At 34.4% G+C, this 22396-nt stretch overlaps 1 protein-coding gene across 4 annotated transcripts in view; it reads right to left on the bottom strand.

Annotated features, from left to right (window-relative positions):
• The window catches only part of PPP1R12A (protein phosphatase 1 regulatory subunit 12A), a 129236-nt gene that overhangs the window by 61315 nt on the left and 45525 nt on the right, over window positions 1–22396 (bottom strand). For all 4 annotated transcript variants that reach the window (XM_087814522.1, XM_016199419.2, XM_087814521.1 and 1 more), the window contains exon 3: window positions 5884–6002. In XM_087814522.1, coding sequence (XP_087670648.1) covers window positions 5884–6002 — 119 coding nt within the window. The remainder of the gene's footprint in view (window positions 1–5883; window positions 6003–22396) is intronic.

The raw sequence follows: 22396 nt of genomic DNA, 5'->3' as shown, positions 1-22396 counted from the left end.
TTCCCAAATAGACTTTATAAAAACAATCAATTATATATACTGTATATGTGTAATGAACAAAATCTATTATAATCTTTATTTTAAAAGTATCACCATTTCCATAATAAAACAATTTTATATATTAAAATTTCCCTACCAAAAGATAACCAGGTCATCTTACTTAAGACATCTTTTCATGTTATTCAGAAAAAACTTATAAAACTGAATTATACATTAAGAAAAATCTTTTTACTGTTATTTTTTCTCAGACTGATTTATTTTCTTATGCTTTATTCTTTTATTAGTCTTTTAAAACATGAGCTTCTTATCTTTATCCACTTTTTCAGAGTTTTACTATCTTTTACTATTCTAAATTTCCTCTGGACTTGAAATTTAAAAAACCCAAAACCCTACTTCTTACTTTTAGATTTATCTAATTTCATGCTATGTTTAACTAATTACAAAAAAAAATACAATTTTTTGCTTCCAAAAAGGCCTTTCATATGAATTATATAAAAACAAAACAACTCAAGTTTAAAATTCAAGCATATGCAAAGGAAAATTTCTTATGCTTAAGAAACTCCAGTTAGAAAAACTCAAACTAGCCTGCTGAGTTTCAATCCCTGACTTGCCATTTACACTTACTAGTTTTATTATTTTGGGCAAGACACTTAATCTGTGCTAATATTCAGTTTCTTTACTTCTAAGATAGGGGTAATGAAAGTACCTATCCCATAGGGTTGCTCTGAGGATTAAATAAACTGATGTATGTGAAGTGCTGATCAGGATTAAACACCATTATCAGATCTAAAAGTCTATGATTTTGCTTCTCTTTTCTTGGTCTATGGTCTAATAGAAAGTAAATCTTATAATGTATTTACGATTTAATCCATCCACTACCCCTGCAAGGTTTTTAAACAACGAAAACAACAGATATTAAAACTAAATTCGGTATAATACAGTGATTAGACTATTTAATATCTGTCACTATTACTGAAAAACAATAACTATTAGATTGAAATGTAGTCAAATCTCTTAGGTAAAAAATTAAATTAAATTAAATTAAACTGACATTTGGTGAGCTAAGATACAAAAATTGACTTGTGTCCCAAGTGAAATAAAGAAAATTACATTAAAATATAAACTAGAAATAGGTTTAGCCACTGTTGAATCATTACAACTTTCTTATAATTTTTATTGATTGATTTTAGAGAGGGGGAAGGGGAAGAGAGAGAGAGAGAGAGAGAGAGAAAGAGAAACATCAATTTGTTGTTCTGATTATTTATGCATTCACTGGTTGATTCTTGTATGTGCCCTGACTAGGGATCCAACCTGCAACCTTGGCGTACTGGGATTGATACTCTAACCAACTGAGCAACCCAGCAAGAGTCAATCATTACTACTTTCAAAGGAAATTTACTTATATTAACTTGTTATTGATCAAATATATTAGAAGGAGAAATTAGAAGGAAAAAAAAAGAATGGTTAAAGAATTTTAAAATACTGAATAACAACTTTCATACCAGGATAAACAATGTGAGAAATATTATTATTACCAGAGATAAATTTAGGGTAGTTCTTTTATAATTATTAAAATCTATTAAAGATGTCCCTGTCTTTTGGTTTCTTTGGAATATAGTTATGCTATATAAATTCATGAAAATTATATAAAAAGTAAACAGCATTATGTTTTCCAGGAGATATTACCCCCCTTGATTTTTAGAGTGGAAGGGAGGAAAAGAGTGGGGGAGGTAGAGAGGGAGGAGGTGAGAAAGAGAAATATCAATGTGGGAGAGACACATCGTTTGGTTGCCTCCTGTACTCGCCCTGAAGGAGGCTGGGGACAGAACCTACAACCCAGGTATGTGGCCTTGACCAGGAATCAAACCCAAGGCACTCTAACCACTGGGCAACACCGGCCAGGGCAGGACACATTCTTAGTAAGTGCAGTCTGGGACAGTGATGAAGAGTGTAGGCTCAAGATATCTATCATAGGGTTTGGGACTGAACTACATACAGCACCACTTCCTATCTGTATGACTTTGAGCAAATCACTAAGTTCAATTTCTCATCTGTAAAATGGGAATAATAGTAGTATTAATCTATTAAGTTGCTATGAGGATGAAATGAAATGAGGTAATACCCATAAAGACTTTTGCTCAATGCCTGGCATATAACCAGCATTTAATAAGAGTTAGCTACTATTATTAGTATTAGTTCTTCCCTTTTCAGTTCCACAGTCATCTCATTTACTATTTCCCAGAATTCTCCCTCATGTATTATTCTCCCAGATTTACATTTTCCACCCTGACATCTCCTAAGTTCCAACAGTGCACTGGACACTGTTTTCTAGAAATGCTTTAGCCACCACAAACTCAACATATCCCAAAACAAACTCATGTACTTCCTAAATCTTTTCCTGCTGTGTCCCACATTTTCCCATATAAATTCATCCAGTCATTACTTCTTAAACTGGAAACTTCAGGAAGGCAAATGATTTTTTCCATCTCCCCATTCAATTCTTCACCAAACTGTTTTAATTTTACTTTAATTTTACCTCAAGAAAGCTCTACTTTCCCATCTTAAATGTTATAGTTTGGGCCCTTATCATCTTTCATCTGGGCTAATATTTAAGAGCCTTCTTTGTCACCATGCACCCTCCCTTCCCCCGAATTTTAATTCATCCTCCAAATTGCCATCAGCTTTATTACTAAAAACCTAAACCAATCAGGTTATTTCTTACTGAGATCTTTGTTGCATCTGTTCAGTGCCTATCAAATACTTGTCCTTACCATCTGGATCCAGCCCAATCTTTTTATGCCTCACTTCCAACTCCTACTAATTCCATCTTGACTTTTTATCTCCTTTACAATTCTAATAAATTCTCCATATATGCTATGTCTCCAATTCCTTTTCTTTGCATTTGCTGGCAGCCCATTCTGATATGCCTTTTCTGTCCATCGCCTCCCTTCTCTGCCAAGCAAACTCCTTCTCAAATGTCATCGCTCTGAAACCTTTCCTGACTACTGCAGTTGGAGCCTTTTCTGCTCTCCCACAACCTTGTTTCTATCTATATTTTACACATAGTACACTGCACTGTGAAGCTCTGTTGATATATCTGCCACTGTGAAACTCTTAAGAACAAAGATTGTCGTCTTTTCTTCCTTTAATACCCAGCACTCAGAACATCTGATGGCACATTAATCAATAGTGAATGAATCACTACAATTAAAATCAGCATTGCTAACAGTTTTCTTTTTATAAAAGGGAACCAAAGGCAAGAAGTTTTCTGTACCTATCCATGCCTTGCTTAGTTCCTAATACTTGCTAATATTAGACAGTACAAAACAATTTACTTTAACCAGTTTTACAGGAAACTGCTAGCTATCTGTGCACTCATCAGGACAATATGGTAGATAAGGTACTCTTCTTTCTAGCCTGTGATGAGTTGTATCTATTCTTCTAGTTTCCTCAAATATTGAAGATCCCATTACTCCAAAATGCCTGCCTAGGGCATAGTTGTTAAAAGCTCTTCTGTGTACTTATTCAAACTTCAGTTTAAGACAACTTTTCTAAGTGTGTCCTGTTTCTCCTAGTATCTTTAACCACTTGTTATAATGCCTCAATTCTATTTGGCATTTAAATATTTTCTCAGTTTTAGTGCCTAAGATTTTTCTTTTTAAACAACTGAGTAGTCATTATGAATTTTCCTAATCCCAAGGAATAAAAATCTCTATTCCAGGGACAATTGAGTGGTCATAATGAATTCTCTGAATCCCAAGTAATAAAAATTTCTTTTCCAGGAACAACTGAGAAGTCATTATGACTTCTCCTAATCCCAAAGAATAAAAATCTCTTTTCAAGGGACTGGCTTAGTTTCTATATCTCTGTTTCTATTTCCTGATGAATCACATTTCAGTAGGAGTCAACCCTCTAACCCAATATTCATACTTTTTCTTTATCCTTTAACCTTAGTAAAACACATTTCTCTTTTGATAATACCCATTTAATCACTGCCAAATGAAATATAGTGGAAATCACACACAGTAATTTTATTTATATATATTTAGAATTTTAATTGTAGTGAAATAGACAAAACATAAAATTTGCCATCTTAATAACCAGTCTAAAGTATAGAGTTCAGTAGTGTTAAGTACATTTACATTGTTGTGTAAATCAATCTCCAAAACTCATTTCATCTTGTAAAAGTAAAATGCTATACCCATTAAACAAGTCCCCGTTTCTACCTCCTCCTAGCTCCTGACAGTCATCATTCCACTTTCTCTATGAATCTGACTACTTGAGATACACCTCATATAAGTGAAATCATACAGTACTTGTCTTTTTGTGAGTGGCTTATTTCACTTAATACAATGCCCTCAAGGTTCATTCAGGCTGTAACATGTGTCAGAATTTCCTTCTTAACAATGCATAGTATCCTATTGTATGTATATAGCACATTTTGTTTATCTATTCATTTGGTGATGGACAGTTGCGTTACCTTTATATTTTGGTCATTGTGAATGATGTCGTTTAAAAATGGGTGTACAAATATCTCTTTGAAACCTTCCTTTTAATTCTTTGGGTATATACCCAGAAGAGGAATTGCTGAATTTCACTGATGTGTGTATATATATATTCACACACACATATATATATATATATAGTATATAAAATAACTGCTTTATTGAGATATATCATTTAAAGTATACAATTCAGTGGTTTTTAGTAAATTTGCAGAGTTATGTTACGATTATTACAGTTTTAGAACAACCATCACTGCTAAAAGAAACTCTACCCATAAGCAATCACTCCTCATCTATAAACTGACACCTCCCAAATTTGGCTCTCTAGCCTGCACCTCTCTCTACTCACATATTCAACTGCTTGGATATCTAATAGATTAAAAATTTAGCATGCCTTGGAAATGAACCCCTGAACTTTCCCTACAAAATCTACTTTTCCCACAATATTCACCTCTCAGACTGAAACTTTATCTACCTAGTTGCTCAAACAAAAAATCTTAGAATTTCCCCTGCTTTCTTTTTTCTTACACACCCTACCTTTAATCATTCAATAATCCCTCTTGGCCAAACCTTCAAAATATATCTAAAAATCCAACCTCTTCTCATCACTTTGTTTTACCACCACCCGACTTGTGCCATTGTCATTCTCCTACTTCTGCCCTTAATATCCTACAATCTATTCTCAACACAACAGCCACAGAGATCCTTCCAGAAGTAAGTCAGATCATGTCATTTCTTTACCTCAAACCCTTGGCTCCATATTTCACTCATACTAAAAGCCAAAGTCCTTCCAATGGCACATACAGCCTTATGTAATATGGGTCACTGTTATCTTTTGGGACCTTATCCCCTTCCAGCCTCTTCCTTGTTCTGCCTGTTCCAGTCACACTAGGCTACTTGCTGCTTCTCTGAATACACCAGGTACCCTCGCATCTTTGCATTCATTATTCCCTCTGTCTGGAATGTTCCATCCCCATATCCACATGATTCATCCCCTCTCCTCATTCAGATCTTAGCTTAAGTACCACTTTATCAGTGAGAACTTCTTGACCACTTATTTAAACTTACAATGTGTCACATTCATCCTATGCACATCTTAACCTTTTTGCCTGTTTTATTTCTCTCCAAACTCTTATTACCATATAATTTTATGCCTGATCCTACCACTTAAGATACTTCTTTCAAGTTTAAAAATATTAAGATGTAGAGTTGGGAAACATATTTTTCAAATAGAATCATACTGTATGTTAGATAAGCTGATTTTCCCCCTCACTCAAATTATAATTGTCTTTCAATGTCAACAATTTACTGAAAAAGTATCATGTTCTTTCTAAAACAGTTGTAAACATTTTTTCCATTTAGGCTGCTTTTATATTACCTTGCCGATTAACTTCATTTTGAAGTAGCTCTTCCATGGCCTCCTCCTCAGCAATATCTAAAGGTGTGTCTCCTTCACTGTTGACAGCTCCTACATGTGCTCCATGACCAATCAAAAACCTGTAAAATCAAAGGGAGGACAGTTAAGCAAGGATGATATCACTGAAATAAGACTAAATGCATAGCCAATGAGGAAAACTATGTAAGAGCATCAATGAAAACCAAGAATAGGGCCCTGGCTGGTGTGACTCTGTTGGTTGGGCATTGTCCCGTGCACAGAAAGGTTGCTGGTTGGATTCCTAGTCAGGGCACATGCCCGGGTTGTGGGCTCGACCTCCACTAGGGGGTGTGCAGCAGGCAGCTGACCAATGTTTCCGCCCTCTCACATTGATGATTCTCTCTCTCCCCCCCTTCCTCTCTCTCTAAAAATCAATAAAAAATATTTTTAAAAAACCTAAAAACACCAAGGATAGGATCTGTATTACTTAAGGTTTAAATAACTACCATAGGGCATATTTTCTTTTTAAGTTTTATTTATATTTCTTAATTTTTCTATAATGTACACAAATTGCCCTATCAATACAAAAAAAAATGCTGATTTTTTAAAAATCCTCACCGGAGGATATTTTTATTGATTTTTAGAGAGAAAAGAGGGGAGAAATATAGATTGGTTGCCTTCCATACACACCCAACCAGAGACCAAACCCACAACCTAGGTATGTGCCCTGACTGGGAATAAAACCTGCAACCCTTTTGGCATATAGGATGATGCTCCAACCAACTGAGCCACCCAGCTGGGAGCAAAAAAATGCTGATTTTTAATAATAATTAGAAAGTCTTTCATAGAGTCATTTCAGACTGTCTCCACTAAGATTTTTCATTATCTCCATACTGACTGATCTTCATGCTCCCAGTCTCATGCCATAGCAACAGTTCTTACTTGGGGTCCAGGGACATAATTCAGAAGACAATTCCACTGACATAGATATCTTAAAATATTATGTATGCTCACCACTATTTTGAAATTAAAGTAGTTATTAGACCAATCATTAGGTCTTTTTATTTAATGTATTACTAAAGAAGCACATATATAACTATATACCACAAATGTATTTTTCTAATTTTTGATAAATGAAATCCAATAAAATCGGTTTTCATTATACTTTGTATTTTATGCATCCAAAACACAATTCTGAGAAAGTATCCATAGGCTTCATCAAACCTGCCAAAGGGATCCAGATACAGACAGTTATCAATCACTTTCATGTGTCAACTGCACCTGTCCTAGAATCATCTATGTAACATAACCGTTGTCAGTTTCTAACTAAAAAAATTTTGAGTGGCTGTCCATAGTAGGAGAAAACACACATGACCTTCAATAATCTGGTTTTGTGTTCTTTTTCAGCCTCATTCCTCTTCTTTCCTGTATCACACTTTAAGCTCCAACAATATGGAACTGCTTGTAGTTCCAGACTAAACCATGCTCTTTTTTGCATCCCTGGTTTTCCTTTTTTATATATAAAGAATGAGTTTTTCTCTATGTCTCTAAACAACTTAACTCTTAATTGTATTTTTTTTCACAGACTACATAACCTTCTCATTATAAAAATAGTAAAAAATAATAATAATAAAAAATCCACTGATTTAAAAAGAAAAAGGAAAGGCCTCCTCTTTAAACCTCTTCTTCTACTATCATGATCTCTTCCCAGGGGTAAACACTATCAACCATATGGCAAATATCTTTCCAGTACCTTTGCTATGAATTTATATGTGTATATATAAACATATATGCATAGTCACTTTGAGGTTCTTATTGTAAAACAAAAATTAATGGGAATACTTTAAATGCACTGGAATGCATTGTTTCCCTTCTAATAGCTGAAAATATTTCACTAGATATGTAAAGGCTGGATGATACTTTTATTTGATAACGTCCTCCAAACGGACATGTTCTAAAACAAACACTTGACATTATCAATCTTTTAAAATTTCTTCAACATTATGAGGATGAAACATCTTATCATTGTTTAAATTTATTTCCTGATTACACATGAGGTTGAAAATATTTCAGTATGTTTACTGGCATATGAGTTTCCTTTTGTGAACTTATTTACACCTTTTGCTTGTATTTCTAATGTGTTAATTCAACAAATACTTATGGGGTGTTGTTATGGGCTCAATATTTGTGTCCCCCCAAATTCTTGTTGAAACCCCAGCCTTCAATGTGATGGTATTAGGAGGTAATTAGGTTTAGACGAGGTCATGAAGGTGGAGTACCCATGATGGAATTAAGTGATCTTTTAGAAGAGGAAGAGAACTCATGACCTCTCTGCCTGAGGACACTGAAAGATGACAGCTACCTGCAAGACAGGAAAAGTGCCAGATACAGAATTGGCCAGTACCTTGGACTCCCTAGTCTCCAGAACTGTGAGAAACAAATGCCTGTTGTTTAAGCCACCCAGTCTATGGTATTTTGTTATAGCAGCCAAAGCTGACTAAAACAGGTGTCTAGGATGCATCTAGCACTATGTTACATGCTAGCACTACAACGGTAAGCAAAAACAAGCGTGGCCCCTCGCCTCAAACAGCCTACAGTCTAGTAAAAGAGTTAGACAAATCACCCAAATAAATGTAAAATTATGGTAAGTCTTATGACAGAGAATTTTGTCATATCTAGCAGTGAAAAATAGAGTAATTTGATTTGGTGAGGTGAGAAAAGAATTTCCTGAAGAATATGTAGGTACTAACAAAGATAACCAAAAGAGTGTGTTCCAGGAAGGGAGAACAAAAGGAACCAAAACCCTGTGACAGGAAGTGTGTATGGCTAGACAGGGGCCAGGTTCATTTTCTTGAGAGTAACTGAAATAACTGATAAATCTCTACATATTTCTGTCTCTGATACCCCCCCCCCCGCCAAAAGTGAGCGAATGTTTATTTTTTGTAAGATGCTTACATGATCAGGTATGTGTTTTCTAAAAGATCACTTTGTGTGGTATGGAAAATAAATTAGAATAGAGAAAGAATGAAAGTAGGCAGACCAGTTAAGTAGCTACAGTAGTAGTATAAAACAATTATGTTGGAAGCCCCATTCATTAAGAGGAAATGGATGAATTCTAGAGACACCTAGGAGATGTTAGGAGATCAGCTGGACATGAGAAGTCAATGTGAAAAAGGTGTCTAAGGTAAATTAAAGTTCTTGGCTTACATGATGTGATGGATTGATAGTGGTATTAATGATATATGAAAAAACTTGTTATTCCCTGCATCTGACTAATAGATGTGCTACAAATTTTTTTTTTCGTATTTCATTTCACTGCATTAAAAAACTTTTCTTATAGCACTTTGTATTTTACTAAATTTTAAAGGTTTTATGAAGTCAGGTTTGCCAATCTTTTGCTTTAAGAAGGCCTTTACTCCCCATCTAGCTAGATGTATCTATGTGGAGATGTAACTTTTACAGATACATACACACACACATAGAAAGAAAAAAAAAAAAAAAGAAAGAATACACACTATAAAATTAACCGATCATCTGTAAGAGGTAGGATTAGAAGGGATTTGTGTTAGTTATGGTTTTTTTGGTGAGAAGAAATTTTTTGTAATCCAAGCTTTCTGCAGCAAGTGTATTATATATATGTGTATCAGACCACAATCTGGCTGCCATATCATTCTGTAGCTTGTTTTTAAACTTAGTAACATGTTGCAAACATTTCTCCCTTACAAAGTAATGTTTCATTTTTTATGATTTTCATGGGTTTTTTACAGACAGAAGTCATACCTGAATTGAAGTAACTTTTTCTTTCTCACAGTTTTGGAAAACATAATATAAAACTAAACAAGAACATTTATATACTACAAATAAATAAATGAATTATGAAGCAAAGAAAAAAATGTGTGGAGTAAAAACTGTATTATGATCCAAAAGAATATGAAAATGAAACTATTCTACTAGGCAAAACCTTGTAATTAGGGATATTTACACATAAAACCACTTCTATTTTGCTTAGGTACAATATTAGAAATCATTCACAGGATATAAATACTGAAAATAAAAGAAATACCTCAATGTAGCTGCAGTACTTGCAGCAGAGGGAGCTATATGGGAAGCAGAGTCTCAAGGAAATACCAAGTCAAAGCCAAATATAGACAATCCAAAATTTATATAAACAGGAAGGATGTTAAGAGAAAATAACAAGAGTAAAGTTCCAAAACTAGAGGCAGGAAGCAGGGCCTGGAGCAATCCCTGAGCCAAAAGTTAAGGTGTATATATATATGTGTGTGTATATATATATACACACACACATATATATACACATATATATATAGATACACACACACACGCGCATGCATCGCATGCATACAATTCGCAAACCTCTTTTGCACTCCAGAACTATTGATTGCAAATGTACATTTTAAAAAAGGATGTATTAAAATACATAAAGTCCCATGGTATTAATTCTTATCTACTATTAATAGTCTCAAGAAGCCATTCAAATGTTGGTTGGATGAAAAAGAGCATAAAAGTTTTTTAAGTTCTACAGACTTTGGGTTAGACTCCCACCTCTGCCTGGAAAGCTCTGTGACATTCATTAACTTAAAACATTTGAAGTCTCATTTATATGTGACTTACAGGGCTGTATGAAGTTTAAATGAGTTATCTAAAATTAAAATTAAAATTCTATTATCACATCATGCAAAATCAAGACATTTACAAAGTAATGTTTAAGATAATGTGAAACAAAATATAGAAATTCACTTTGAGGGATCCTAGATTTCCTTCATAACAAACACAGGCCTAGATTTCCTTCATAACAAACCAACTGGGATGTTATAAGAAGCTCAAGTGACTGCTAATTAGAAAATATATACTATATTTATTCTAAGATTTCTTAGAAAGAAAAAACCCAAACATTTCTCATAGAAGTCCCAAACTGAAAGTCAGAAAATCAGGCTGTTTCTCGATGGGCAACTTTCTTGATGCTTCAAAGGTAAATAGTTAATGATTTATTCAAGTAATGCAAAGGAGACCAAAACAGGAAATGCTACTTAGTAAATGATGACATTCTTTATGAATTTTGTAAGTGATAAAATGGTGAACTGCCAAATTTATTGAATTTATAATAAATAAATAATTTTCAATAAATAAATTAACATCTTAAAATGAAGACACGGTCCAAATGGAATTTTACAAAATTATTAAAAAACCAAACGAAAGGTATAAAGTTAACCAAGTCACTGATTACAATTTGGATATGGTGTATTAAATAAGCAGGTAGGATTCTGTCTGTGTTAGAATTACTCTGTGATGGCAGGGGGCTGGGGGGCTGGGTGAAAAAGGTGAAGGGATTAAGAGATACAAATTGGTAGTGACAAAATAGTCACAGGGATGTAAAGTACAGCATAGGGAATATAGTCGATCATACTGCAATAACTACGTATGGTGCCAGGGGGGACCACTCTATAAGTTACAGAAATGTTATGTAAGTTTCAGAACCACTATGCTGTACGCCTGAAACTAACATAATTTTGAATGTCAACTGTAATTTAAAAGAATTTTTTAAAAAGAATTAGTGTTAACTGAATTTGTAATACAAATTTTGACAGTCTCAATTATCTTGGATTCTGAATTTTGTCAAATATCAAACTACAGATAAAATTGTTTAAGAGAAATAGTTTATTTTAAAAATCTGATTTTTTAATTAAAATTTTGTCTTTAAATCAGAAGCTGAGAACAGTGATCAAAGAGACAAGGAGAAAGTAACTTCATCAGCAAGAGCTCAATATATTTTGTGTCCAAATTTAATAAATACTGAGTTTCTTATGTAGTGTAGGAAAACTAGTATCAAAAAGTCAGTTTAACCAATATATGAATGTTTCATGTATTCAATACATGGGTTTTTAAATCTGAGAAAGTCAGTGAGTGCAGCGTTAAAAAAAAAGAAATTCTGCTACAAAGATGAACCTCAGGACCATTATGCTAAGCAAAATAGACCAGTCACAAAAGGACAAATGCTTTATGATTCCACTTATATGAAGTATCTAAAGTTGTCAAAATAATAAAAACAGAAAATAGGTGGTTACCAACAACTACAGGGAGAGGAGAGGACAAAGTGTTTAATGGCAGAGTAGCAGTATTGCACGATGAAAAATTCTAGAGATCTCTTGTGCAATGAATAAACAACACTACTGAACTACACACTTAAAAATGGTTAAGATGGCCCAGGCGGTGTGGCTCAGCTTCGACCCATGAACCAGGAGATCAAGGTTCAATTCCAGGCAGGGCACAAGCTGGGTTTGCGGGCTCAATTCCCAATGGGGGGCGTGCAGGAGGCAGCCTATCAATGATGACTCCCTCATCTTTGATGTTTCTCTCTCTCCCTCTCCCTTCTCTCTAAACTCAATAAAAACATTTAAAATAAAAAAAATTTCCCATTTGGTTCTTCCTAATATTTTCCTTCTACTTCTTTGCAGATTTTCTATTTTTTTGTTGAGACTTATTCATTTGTTTTAAGCAAGCTCGTAAGTACTTGTTCAAACATTTTTATGCTAGCTGCTCTATAATCTTTATCAGATAATTTTAAAAATCTATATATATCTTTATTGATTTCAGAGAGAGGAAAGGAGAGGGAGAGAGAGAGATAGAAACATCAATGATGAGAGAGTCATTGATCAAGCCCACAACCCGGGCATGTGCCCTGACCGGGAATCGAACCCCGATTGCCCGGATCCTAGGTCGAGGCTCAACAGCTGAGCCATGCCCGGCCGGGCTAATCTTTATCAGATAATTTAAAGATTAACATTACTGTCACAGAAATGTTGGTTGGTCTCTATTGATTATCTTCTTCCACTTAATTTGAGATATTTATTGGTCTGACTTGATTTTCAAATGAAATATGAACACTTTGGGCAATGTGTTATGAATAGATCGTGCTTAAATCTTCTATGTCAGCTGGCTTTATCTGGCCCTACCTTAGCAGAGGAAGGTGGGGAGTGTAAGTCCAGGTTCCCCATTCAGCCTCCAGTGATATCAGAGATGGGGCAGCTCCTTGTTACTTCTGGCTCACTACCAAACCTATACTGATACCTACCTAGCTGAGAAGGATATCCTTGTCTCACTATTCCCCATGTAGCCTCCACTGACACCATGATGGGAGGGAGGTAGGGCTCTTTAATGCTTGGTGGTGGTGGTGAAAAGTATTCACTGTCTACTAGGCCGATTTAGACACCACCCGAGCAGGAAGGAGTAAGACCTCCTCCTTACCTGCCAGGTAGGGGTGAAAGTCCAGGCTTCCTATATGGTCTCCACTTCAAGTGGGGGGCAGGGGGAGACTAACCATCTGATGGGGATAAAAGTCTTGTCTGGCTCTGTATCTAGCCTAATCTTACATCACTACAGTGTGGGTATTGGGGTGCCTTATTACAGTCTAGTAAGGATGGAAGTCTACACTCCCTACTTGGCCTTTGCTGGTGAGTGTGTGGGATTAAGATTTTTTTCCCACGGTGTATGGCTGGAGTAGAGTGGTTACCATTATTACTATTAATTATTATTATTTTAAGTTTTCTGCCTTGCAAGGGTGCCCCTCTCCTAGTATTTGGCTAAAGAGATTAGGCTTTTTTGGGTCTGCATTCATTGGTGCTTTGGGTTACCAGCTTCTTCAGCTCCAAGTATGGGATATATGTGGCAATAAGAAAAGCCAAAAAACTCATCTGTGTCATTTTTTGGCTCTTCAGATCCCTAGCTGCTCTGCCTTCTTTCTACCTTTAGAGGGTTCCTTATGTTTATATATGATGTTTAGGGTTTTTAGTTGTACTTAGCAGGAAGAAGAGAATAAAGCATATCTATTCTATCTGCCTAGAGGCAGAAATTCTCTCATTTTTAATTGTCAATAAATTGCAAAGTTTATAACATTACCAGTTTTTAACCTTTTGAAAATACTTCAATCTGCAAAAACCCACAGATGGAAGTATTATTTTTGTATATAAATCATGTTATTAGTACAGCTGTTAGTAGTCCTGACACCTTGCCAAATTTTAATTTCTGACATCATAATTCCACAATTATGCTACAGATATAACTAATTCTGCCAATAGAAAAAACCAGGTTAATACTTGTGAGAGAAATTGGTCTATTTGTGAAACTAGGCTCTATTTCCAGTTGTGTAGGCATCTGGGTTGTCATCTGTAAACAAATTCAAACTGTGGGGAAATTTTAATTCCTCTCTTCTCTTTGCACCTTTATTAAATATAGGAGGTCGTGAAGGTTCTGTCTTTAGCATTTCCAGTTCCTCTCAATTATTCCCCAGAACAGTGACTCTATACTTTTTTGATCATGAACGAACTCCTAAAAACACATATTTGTTTATTAAAATCAATTACTTTATTAATGCAGCTCCCAATTCCCAGAGGCAAAAATCCTACTTATGTGTAACGGTTAAAAGATGTACATTTCCCTTACATTTTAATATCACTGAAATCTTCTACAATCAATGGATCTTACTCTAAATAATGTCTTAAAATGGCCAGGTGGCAGATAAGAAGTAGTTGTGAATATCTGTCCTCACGTCAGTCGACTTATGTGCATTGTTACTCCCTTATTTGTTGAGCTTAACTGTTGCTTAAAATGTTTTCCTGGATGCTGTCTGAAACTTTTTGTTGATACTTTCTGGTAAGATCAAGAAAGGACCAACATCAAAATTTGCAGAATGTATATCAGTGGCTTAGAAGAAAATCCCAAAGGTAACAGCAGAACATTCTTAAGCAATGTAACATCAGTAACACTAAGTTGCCCAGAGAAAAATACTATGTGAAAAAAGAAAAAACCCTAGGTGATTAAAAAGTTAAAAGAACAACACTAACATAATTTGATTATTTTAATCTTTTAAATTAGTACATAAAATACTGGCATTGTGTATAACAATGGAATCTTAGATTTGATGAAATCTAGTATATGCATTAAAAACGTACCCAAAATATTCCTGGGTTCCTACTGCACCTTTACCACTGGCATCTCAAATTAAGCATATCTAAATCCACATTCCAATACACTCTCTCCTCTTGCTTTTCAGATCCTTTAATAAGTTCAATGGCATCATTTTCCCAACTACAAAGGCTAGAAAGAAAGGTTGAATAGTGCAGTAGCTAAACATGCAGACATGGAAAGTTAGACTGTGTAGATTCAAATCCTACCTCTGCCATTTACTGTGTGATTGCTATGACTCAGTTTCCTCACCTATAAAAGAAGAATTATAATATAGGTCTACCAACACTCACCCAAACCCATCACTCATCCAAAAATATAAAATTCATATTTTAGAAAGATAATATAGCTTATGTAACAACTCCACTAAGTCTGAGGTTGCACTCTATAACCAAATACATTAATATTTTTGCAAAAAGTAAATTTATAGTAAGTGGGATAAACAAAGACTTCCCAGTTTTATCTACTACGCTCTCCTTTTTCCACTAATGCTTCCCCCCCTAAAAAAATTACAGCTCCAGAGAAACCTTTTTATCCACTACAATCGGGGTCAGTATTTGCTTGGTTAACAAGAAAAGCTGATTAAAACAGGGAATTATAAAACATAGTACATTTATGAAAACAAATAAATGTAAATAAGACATTTCAACATAAAAGGTATTAAAGAATGTCTCCAAAGACAAATCCATGCTGTCTTTCTTAAACAAACCATGCCCATAATAATGTGTTGTCTAAGACTTCAAAGTATCTTTAAAGTGAAGGAAAAACTTGAAGTAAACTGAAAAACAATCTAGGTAATTTTTCTTTTATTCTTTCAGTTGTCAAACCCATGTCTAATTAAACAGCAATTATATATTTAGGGCCTTGCCTTTATTGAGTCTTTCCAAAGAGTTAAATTTAGTTACAGCAACAATTTTCTTTTTTGTACACATTTTATCAGTTTGGGGCTATCTGGTTAAATTATATAATTACTAACAAGTTCAACAGGCATTAACAGGCTAAAAAACACAACTAACTTTTGGTAGTCTTGCAACTGAACTGGTGGAACTGAAAGTGAGTGAACTTAGTAGAAGTAGCTCATTAGCTGCAGTGTTCCATTCTAACCACCTCATGGAAATCAGTCAATATGTTTTAACAAAGAAATGACAACTGTTAATACAGTAGAAGCCAGCTAAGTGCTTTACATATATTATTTCTCACTCATGAATAACATGACTTTCCTCAAGCAGCTTTCAATTCCCAGAGGCAAAAACTCTACTTATCATTTAATAATGTTGTTTGTTATAGAATCTTTCTCTGATTGGCCTAAATAGAATTAACCAGTTCTTCCTCATTGCTACTTGTTCATCTCTTGGTCCATTTACTCCATCTGGTCTTAGTTAATCGACTTCACATGTTTCTGTAAACTTGAAGGTTAGAGACTATGTTGCAGTCATTTTTATATCTCACAATGGCTAACAAAACTATAGGAAACAATTGTGCTATAATGAATAGAACATCAGAATTTGAGTCTTTGAGAATGAGGATCCACTTCTGTGAAATGGAAATAACAGTGAACAGTCCCATAAAGTTGTTTAAAAAATGGAATATAAATGTATATGAGAACATTACCTTTATAGTTTTAGACAAACAGACCTCATTGTCATTATAGCAAGATATACGTATCTCTCAAATAAAATTTTACTATTTTCATAGGAACCTAGACTTAGTTTCACCTTCTGAGACTTTTAATCAAAATGCCTGGTCTGGTTTACACTAACAAGTATCATTCTTGACAAGAAATATGTAAATAAAACAAAAATTTATGGATTTGCCAACTCTTCTTGGGGCTCAAATACCCACAAATCAAAGATATTATGACAAATGACTACATTTTTCCTCTGCTCTTCTTATCTAGCTAGGTTTGTCCTGAGACAAAATTATAATAACCTAGGAGAACCAAGAGCTTATCTTTTTGCACTAAAAGTAGTAACCAAAAATTGCACTAAGTAATTTAGCTAACATTTACTGAATTCTAAGTATATGCTACACATTGTGCCAAGTGTCTTATACATATTATCTCATTTAATCTTCAAAATAATCTTATAAAGCAGGGACAAGTATTAACACTTCCATTTAACAGACAAGGAAGCAGAGGTTCACAGAAGCTGGTAATTTGTTCAAAGTTAACACCAATTACCTGGCAGAGTTAAAATTTAAACAGAGCTGTCTGATTCCTGAGCTTGAGTTCAGGAGTATTATAATGTTCCTCATTGGTGTGGTGAGTTTATATAGCTCTTAAATTGGTAAGAATTTCTGATTCTTTTACCAATAATAACTACTAGTATTTAATTCCAGACAGAAATCAAGCAGGATCAGACTATGAAGCATGATGTTTAGTTTGTTTAAAGGCTAATAAGCAAGGGAACCAGACCAGCGTGACTGAATGAAAAGAGCCTGGAGAAAAGTGAAGGAAATGAAGTAAGAAAGGTGATGAGGGGCCAAACAATAGCCTCATAGGTCGCCAGAACTCTGGCTTCTGAATGCATTATGAACCTGTAGGAGAGCTTAGAGCTACTATATGGAAAATACATGGGGAGAAGAGGATGGTTATGGTTAGTATTACTGCAACTGCAATAATTCCAAAGAAAAACAACTGTGCCCAGGATCAAGGAGAAATGAAAGAGGTGACGAAAAACAGATACTGGATATATTTTCAAGGACAAGCCAAGAAAAACCTTGAGGATACAAATGGATGTTTATGGAATAAAGGTTAAAATGAAGAAAAGCCAACCTATAAATAAGCCACCACAAATATTTAAAAGTTTTCATATCCTTAAATCGCTGGTTCTTTAATGATCAAGTGACAAAGCTAATGAAACTTTTTCCAAGTTGTAAATGAAACCATGAAAATGTCACTGATGGAATCCTACCAGCATTTTATAATGATATGAATCCTCAACAGTAATGTTTTTCAAACTACTTCAAACAAGAAAAATATATTAGATATACCAGTTACTCAATACTTCATTCTATATACTATGAAGCTAAATAATGTTAGCTTAGTACAGGGCTAATTTTCTCTACTACTGGAAAATTTTATGGCAAATACTAAAGCAACTCAAGATTAAAGTATTCCTTAAACATCTGCAGTGGAGGTCTAAAAAAAAAAAAGTGATGAAATTAAAACAATTACAGCAATAACCAAAATGTTAATAAAACAAGTCATTTAAGTTTTATTATTCAAAAACAAAATATTTTTCACATAAACATAAAAATTCCTATGATCTGTAAGAATACCAAAAAAACACCAATTCCAAGGCTAAAACTGTAGTCATTCAAATAAATGACCTTCACTGATCAATCAAGAGGGACAGGCTGAATAAATTACAATGACATACTACACAGTGGAGTACTAAACCTAAAAAGAACAATGAGAATTATCTCTATATCCCACTATATAGCATTCTCCATAATAGACCGTTAAGTGAAAAAAGCAAAGTGGAGAAATATGTGTATGATGTTCTACCATTTACCTACAAAGGAGGAGTGATATTTATTTTAAATAATACATTAAAAAACACACTGGAATAAGTGAAATAAGTCAGTCAGAGAAAGACGAGTATCACATGATCTCACTCATATGTGGAATCTAATGAACAAAATAAACTGGTGAACAAAATAGATCCAGAGACATGGAAGCATGGAACAGACTGATTAATCTGAGAGGGAAGGGGGAATGGGGAGGGAAGAGATTAAGGGGTTCGATGGGGGACAAGAGGGAGACATCTGTAATACTTTCAACAATAAAGATAAATTTAAATATATAAATAAAACAGAAATTTGAAAAAAACTATAGGATGTGGGGGGAAAGAGAGAGGTAGAACAGGGATTGCTATTAGAACCTGGTATTTTATATAAATTATAAAACAAAATTAAATTTTTAAAAAGCAAACTGCAAAAATAAATAAAACTAAACAATGAACTAACAGTGTATCTAGTTGGTGGCGTAACCACACAAAAAAGAACTATTTCAAGTGACTGCTACACAGAGTAATCTGATGGTATATTTCAAGTGGGATACCATTTAGTAATCATATTGTTGCGGTTGGTGGTATTGTTGTTTTAAGCAGTGTAATGTATGTGAATATATAATGAAACAAATAGTAATGATGTGTTATTTTAATCTTATAGTTTCTGGCAATGAAGTGAGGAAAAAAGGAAATATTGATATAAAATGGAAGAGATTACAGAAAAACACCTTGATACTGAATTTGAATTGGAAACAATAACCAGTAGTAACAATGAGCACTTCTAGCACCCTTAACAAGGGGTTCCTTGGAAAAATGGCAAGTCTAGAGTCAGGGCAGGAAATGTAAAATATGTCTGTAACATCTTGTAATACTAAAGTGCAAATGCACTTTATTGGTCATGTCCCAAAGACTCAGAAGCCAATATCAAGACTCTTAATGACCAAAGATGGTACAATGTGCTAATCAATAAGGATATTATAACGGCAGTGGACTGAAACATATCAAGTATATTTAAATGCAGGAACTCCTAAAGTTACTAACACCTCAAAAGACCAATCAGTTCTTTTTGAAGGTAACTAGTGAACCAACTCATTATTTTAAAAATCAGTATATAGAGGGAAAGAATAAATAATATATACCATCCTTCCTATAAAACTTGTACTGGGGGTAACCAAATAGTAGATATGAGAAAGTTTCTTTTACAAAAATATTCTAGCCAATGAAAAACAGTGACAAAATTAAAATGCTGCCATTGTATAGCTATTATATTTTCATCCAATTATTTCTTCTGTCAGAAATAAAGCATTGGTTTCCAATTATTTCTTCTGTCAGAAATAAAGCATTGGTTTTCAATGCTTTGCATATAATAGTTTACATATATAATTTAGTTAACATTTATGGTTAGAGAGATATAATTAATTGACCATTATAGATTGGAACAATAAATTGAACACATGGTTTCTTGGGTTCCACAGTTATTTGCCTTTCCTAGTATGTTCAAAAGTCATACTATTCACTTTTACTTCTCATCTATAACTCAATGACATCAACATTATAATTTTTGGGGAAGAATACCTTAATGTGACAGTGAGAATTTTATATTGCCAATATTAGTTTGCTAATGCTAACAAAACAAAATACCATAGATTAAATGTCTAAATGAAAGAAATTAATTTTCTCATAGTTCTAGAGGCTGGAAGTCCAATAAGGTGTTAGCAAGTCTGGTTTCTTCTGAAGCTTCTCTCCTTGGCTTGCAGATGGCTGCCTTCTCACTGTGTCGCCTGGTGGTCTTTTCTCTGTGTGCACATCCCTGGTTTCTCTTTTTATATATAAGTTTCTTCTTCTTATAAAGATACAAGTAAGACTGGATTAGGGCCCACCCTAGAGGTCTCATTTTAACTTAATCAGCTCTTTAAAAGCTCCATTTCTACAGTCACCTTCCAAGGTTCTGGAGATTAAGGTTTCTACATGTAAATTTTGTAGGAACACAACTCAGTCCATAACACTATCAATTCAGCACACCAAAGGAAGAGAATGATGTTAATGCACACAATTTCAATACATGACCCACCAGTATTTAGTAAAACAATGCATATGCTGAACATTAACATGATACTCCCAAACTCACTTAATTTAAAAGTCCTCTAGTCCACTCTGGAGAAGGGGCATTATCAAACATTACTGTTGGTTTTCCCTAAGACTTCTACCTTATTCAAAGCAGGGAGAGGTTGAGGGTAATTACCCTGGTGAAAAGGTGAGATAATTGAGCCAGAATATGAATAACTGAGCCAGAATATGAAGAACTATCATTCATCTATTCAACTGGCTTCTGCTACACTACAGGCCACATACGAAATTGTTAAATGTCTAGAAACTAAACTGTAACCTCATATTCTTTGTTCTACTATCTCCAATAAAGGTCAAAAACTTAGAACTCACTGTATCCTAATCAGCCTCAAATTCTCAGAGTAAATAAACCATCTCTGTTTCACTGTTTGTTTCGGCTCTCATGTTAATAGGGATGAGTTAGCACTATTCTGTGCATAATGCAGTTGGTAAAGAAGCACATAAGCAACTGATATGTTAGAGATGACGATGAATATCAGAAAGGAATATCAGTTAGGAATATCAGAAAGGTTTCTGGAAGAAGTGACCCTTCCACAAACTGCATCTAGACAGTTTGGTAGGAACTGATCAAGGGTAGAAATGAGGCAAATGAACCACTGTGTGCAAAGAACTATGATGTGAATCAGTAGGGAGTGTTAGGGAACTAAAAGTAGCTCAGTATTGACATACTGAAAAACATGGAAAGCAAAATGAGAAATAAGAGCTAGGAAGATGCCTGATTATTCCCCAAATAATCATATTATTTCATAAATAATATTAATCATAGAGGTTAAGTAGCCTGGACAAGGGCATAAAGTTAGTGAATGTAGAACCAGGATTTGAACAAATTTAACTCTAAATACTTCACTTAGCAGAGTGACCCAATTTTCCTAGGTTATTCCTGGTTTTTAACTGTTGTCACTACGTTAGTATTATTAGGGCCTTTCATCCTACAAATGCTCTGATTTGGGGGATATCTTCACCCAATCTCTTAAGCCACCCACTATGGTATATTTTTCCAGGCCCAAGAAAACTAGGGTTTCATTAATTTCTCACGCTTATTAGTGAAATTAATTGCTGAAAGAGATAATGCTGATAAAAATAATCATACATTTGGAAAAGTTTGGGGCTATCACTTAACAAATAACCAAGTATATACTAGTTAAATTAACTTTTATAAAACATTGTCATTACTTTTTAAAAATTCATATGACAGAAAGAGCAAAAAAGGAAAAATCATCATTTTCTAATTTTAATTTGGTTCAAAGAAACTATGTATTTAAACACTTCCGTTAAACCACAGCCATAAATTCTAACTGCCTATAGGAAGGTAGTTAGATCAGCAAAATTCTAGTCAACCTTGGTCAAAACAGGTCTTTCTTGTTTGCACAGGTCCTATGAAGCACATATTCCATATCCCACCTTCCAAAAAATGAAGTTACAGTTACTCTATTGAAAATATTAACATCTGAGCAGACTGCTCACCCCCCTTAGACTTATTTACTGGCATGTAAAAAACTGAATATGCCAGATACTTGCTTTTCCAGTGTAGAAAAGAGGCAAATACCAACCAGGGCCAACTTAAGTGCCTTAAGGGGAAATAAACTGCAGTCAGAAGGTTCTCTGGGAAAGGTTCCCCTCCTTGACATACACAGAGTATGGAAAAGATACTTTCCAATGCTCACCCAGTTTTTATTTTGCTCTTGGGATGTGCATATGGAAAAACACAATTCAGGAGTTGTGGTGACCATCTTGCGAGGAGGAGGGGACAAGGGTAAGAGTAAGGTCCATATTTGGGAAAGTCAGAAGAAGAAAAAAGACTGAAAAACCCCAGGCCCTAGATGATATCATCGAGCACTTTAATAAACCTGAATGCCCTTTCTCTAAAGTAGATATTATCCTGTCTAACAAGAGCTCTT

This window comes from Miniopterus natalensis, chromosome 2, assembly GCF_054644295.1.
Source record: "Miniopterus natalensis isolate mMinNat1 chromosome 2, mMinNat1.hap1, whole genome shotgun sequence".
NCBI lineage: Eukaryota > Metazoa > Chordata > Mammalia > Chiroptera > Miniopteridae > Miniopterus > Miniopterus natalensis.
This window is presented reverse-complemented; position numbering and strand designations above follow the sequence as displayed.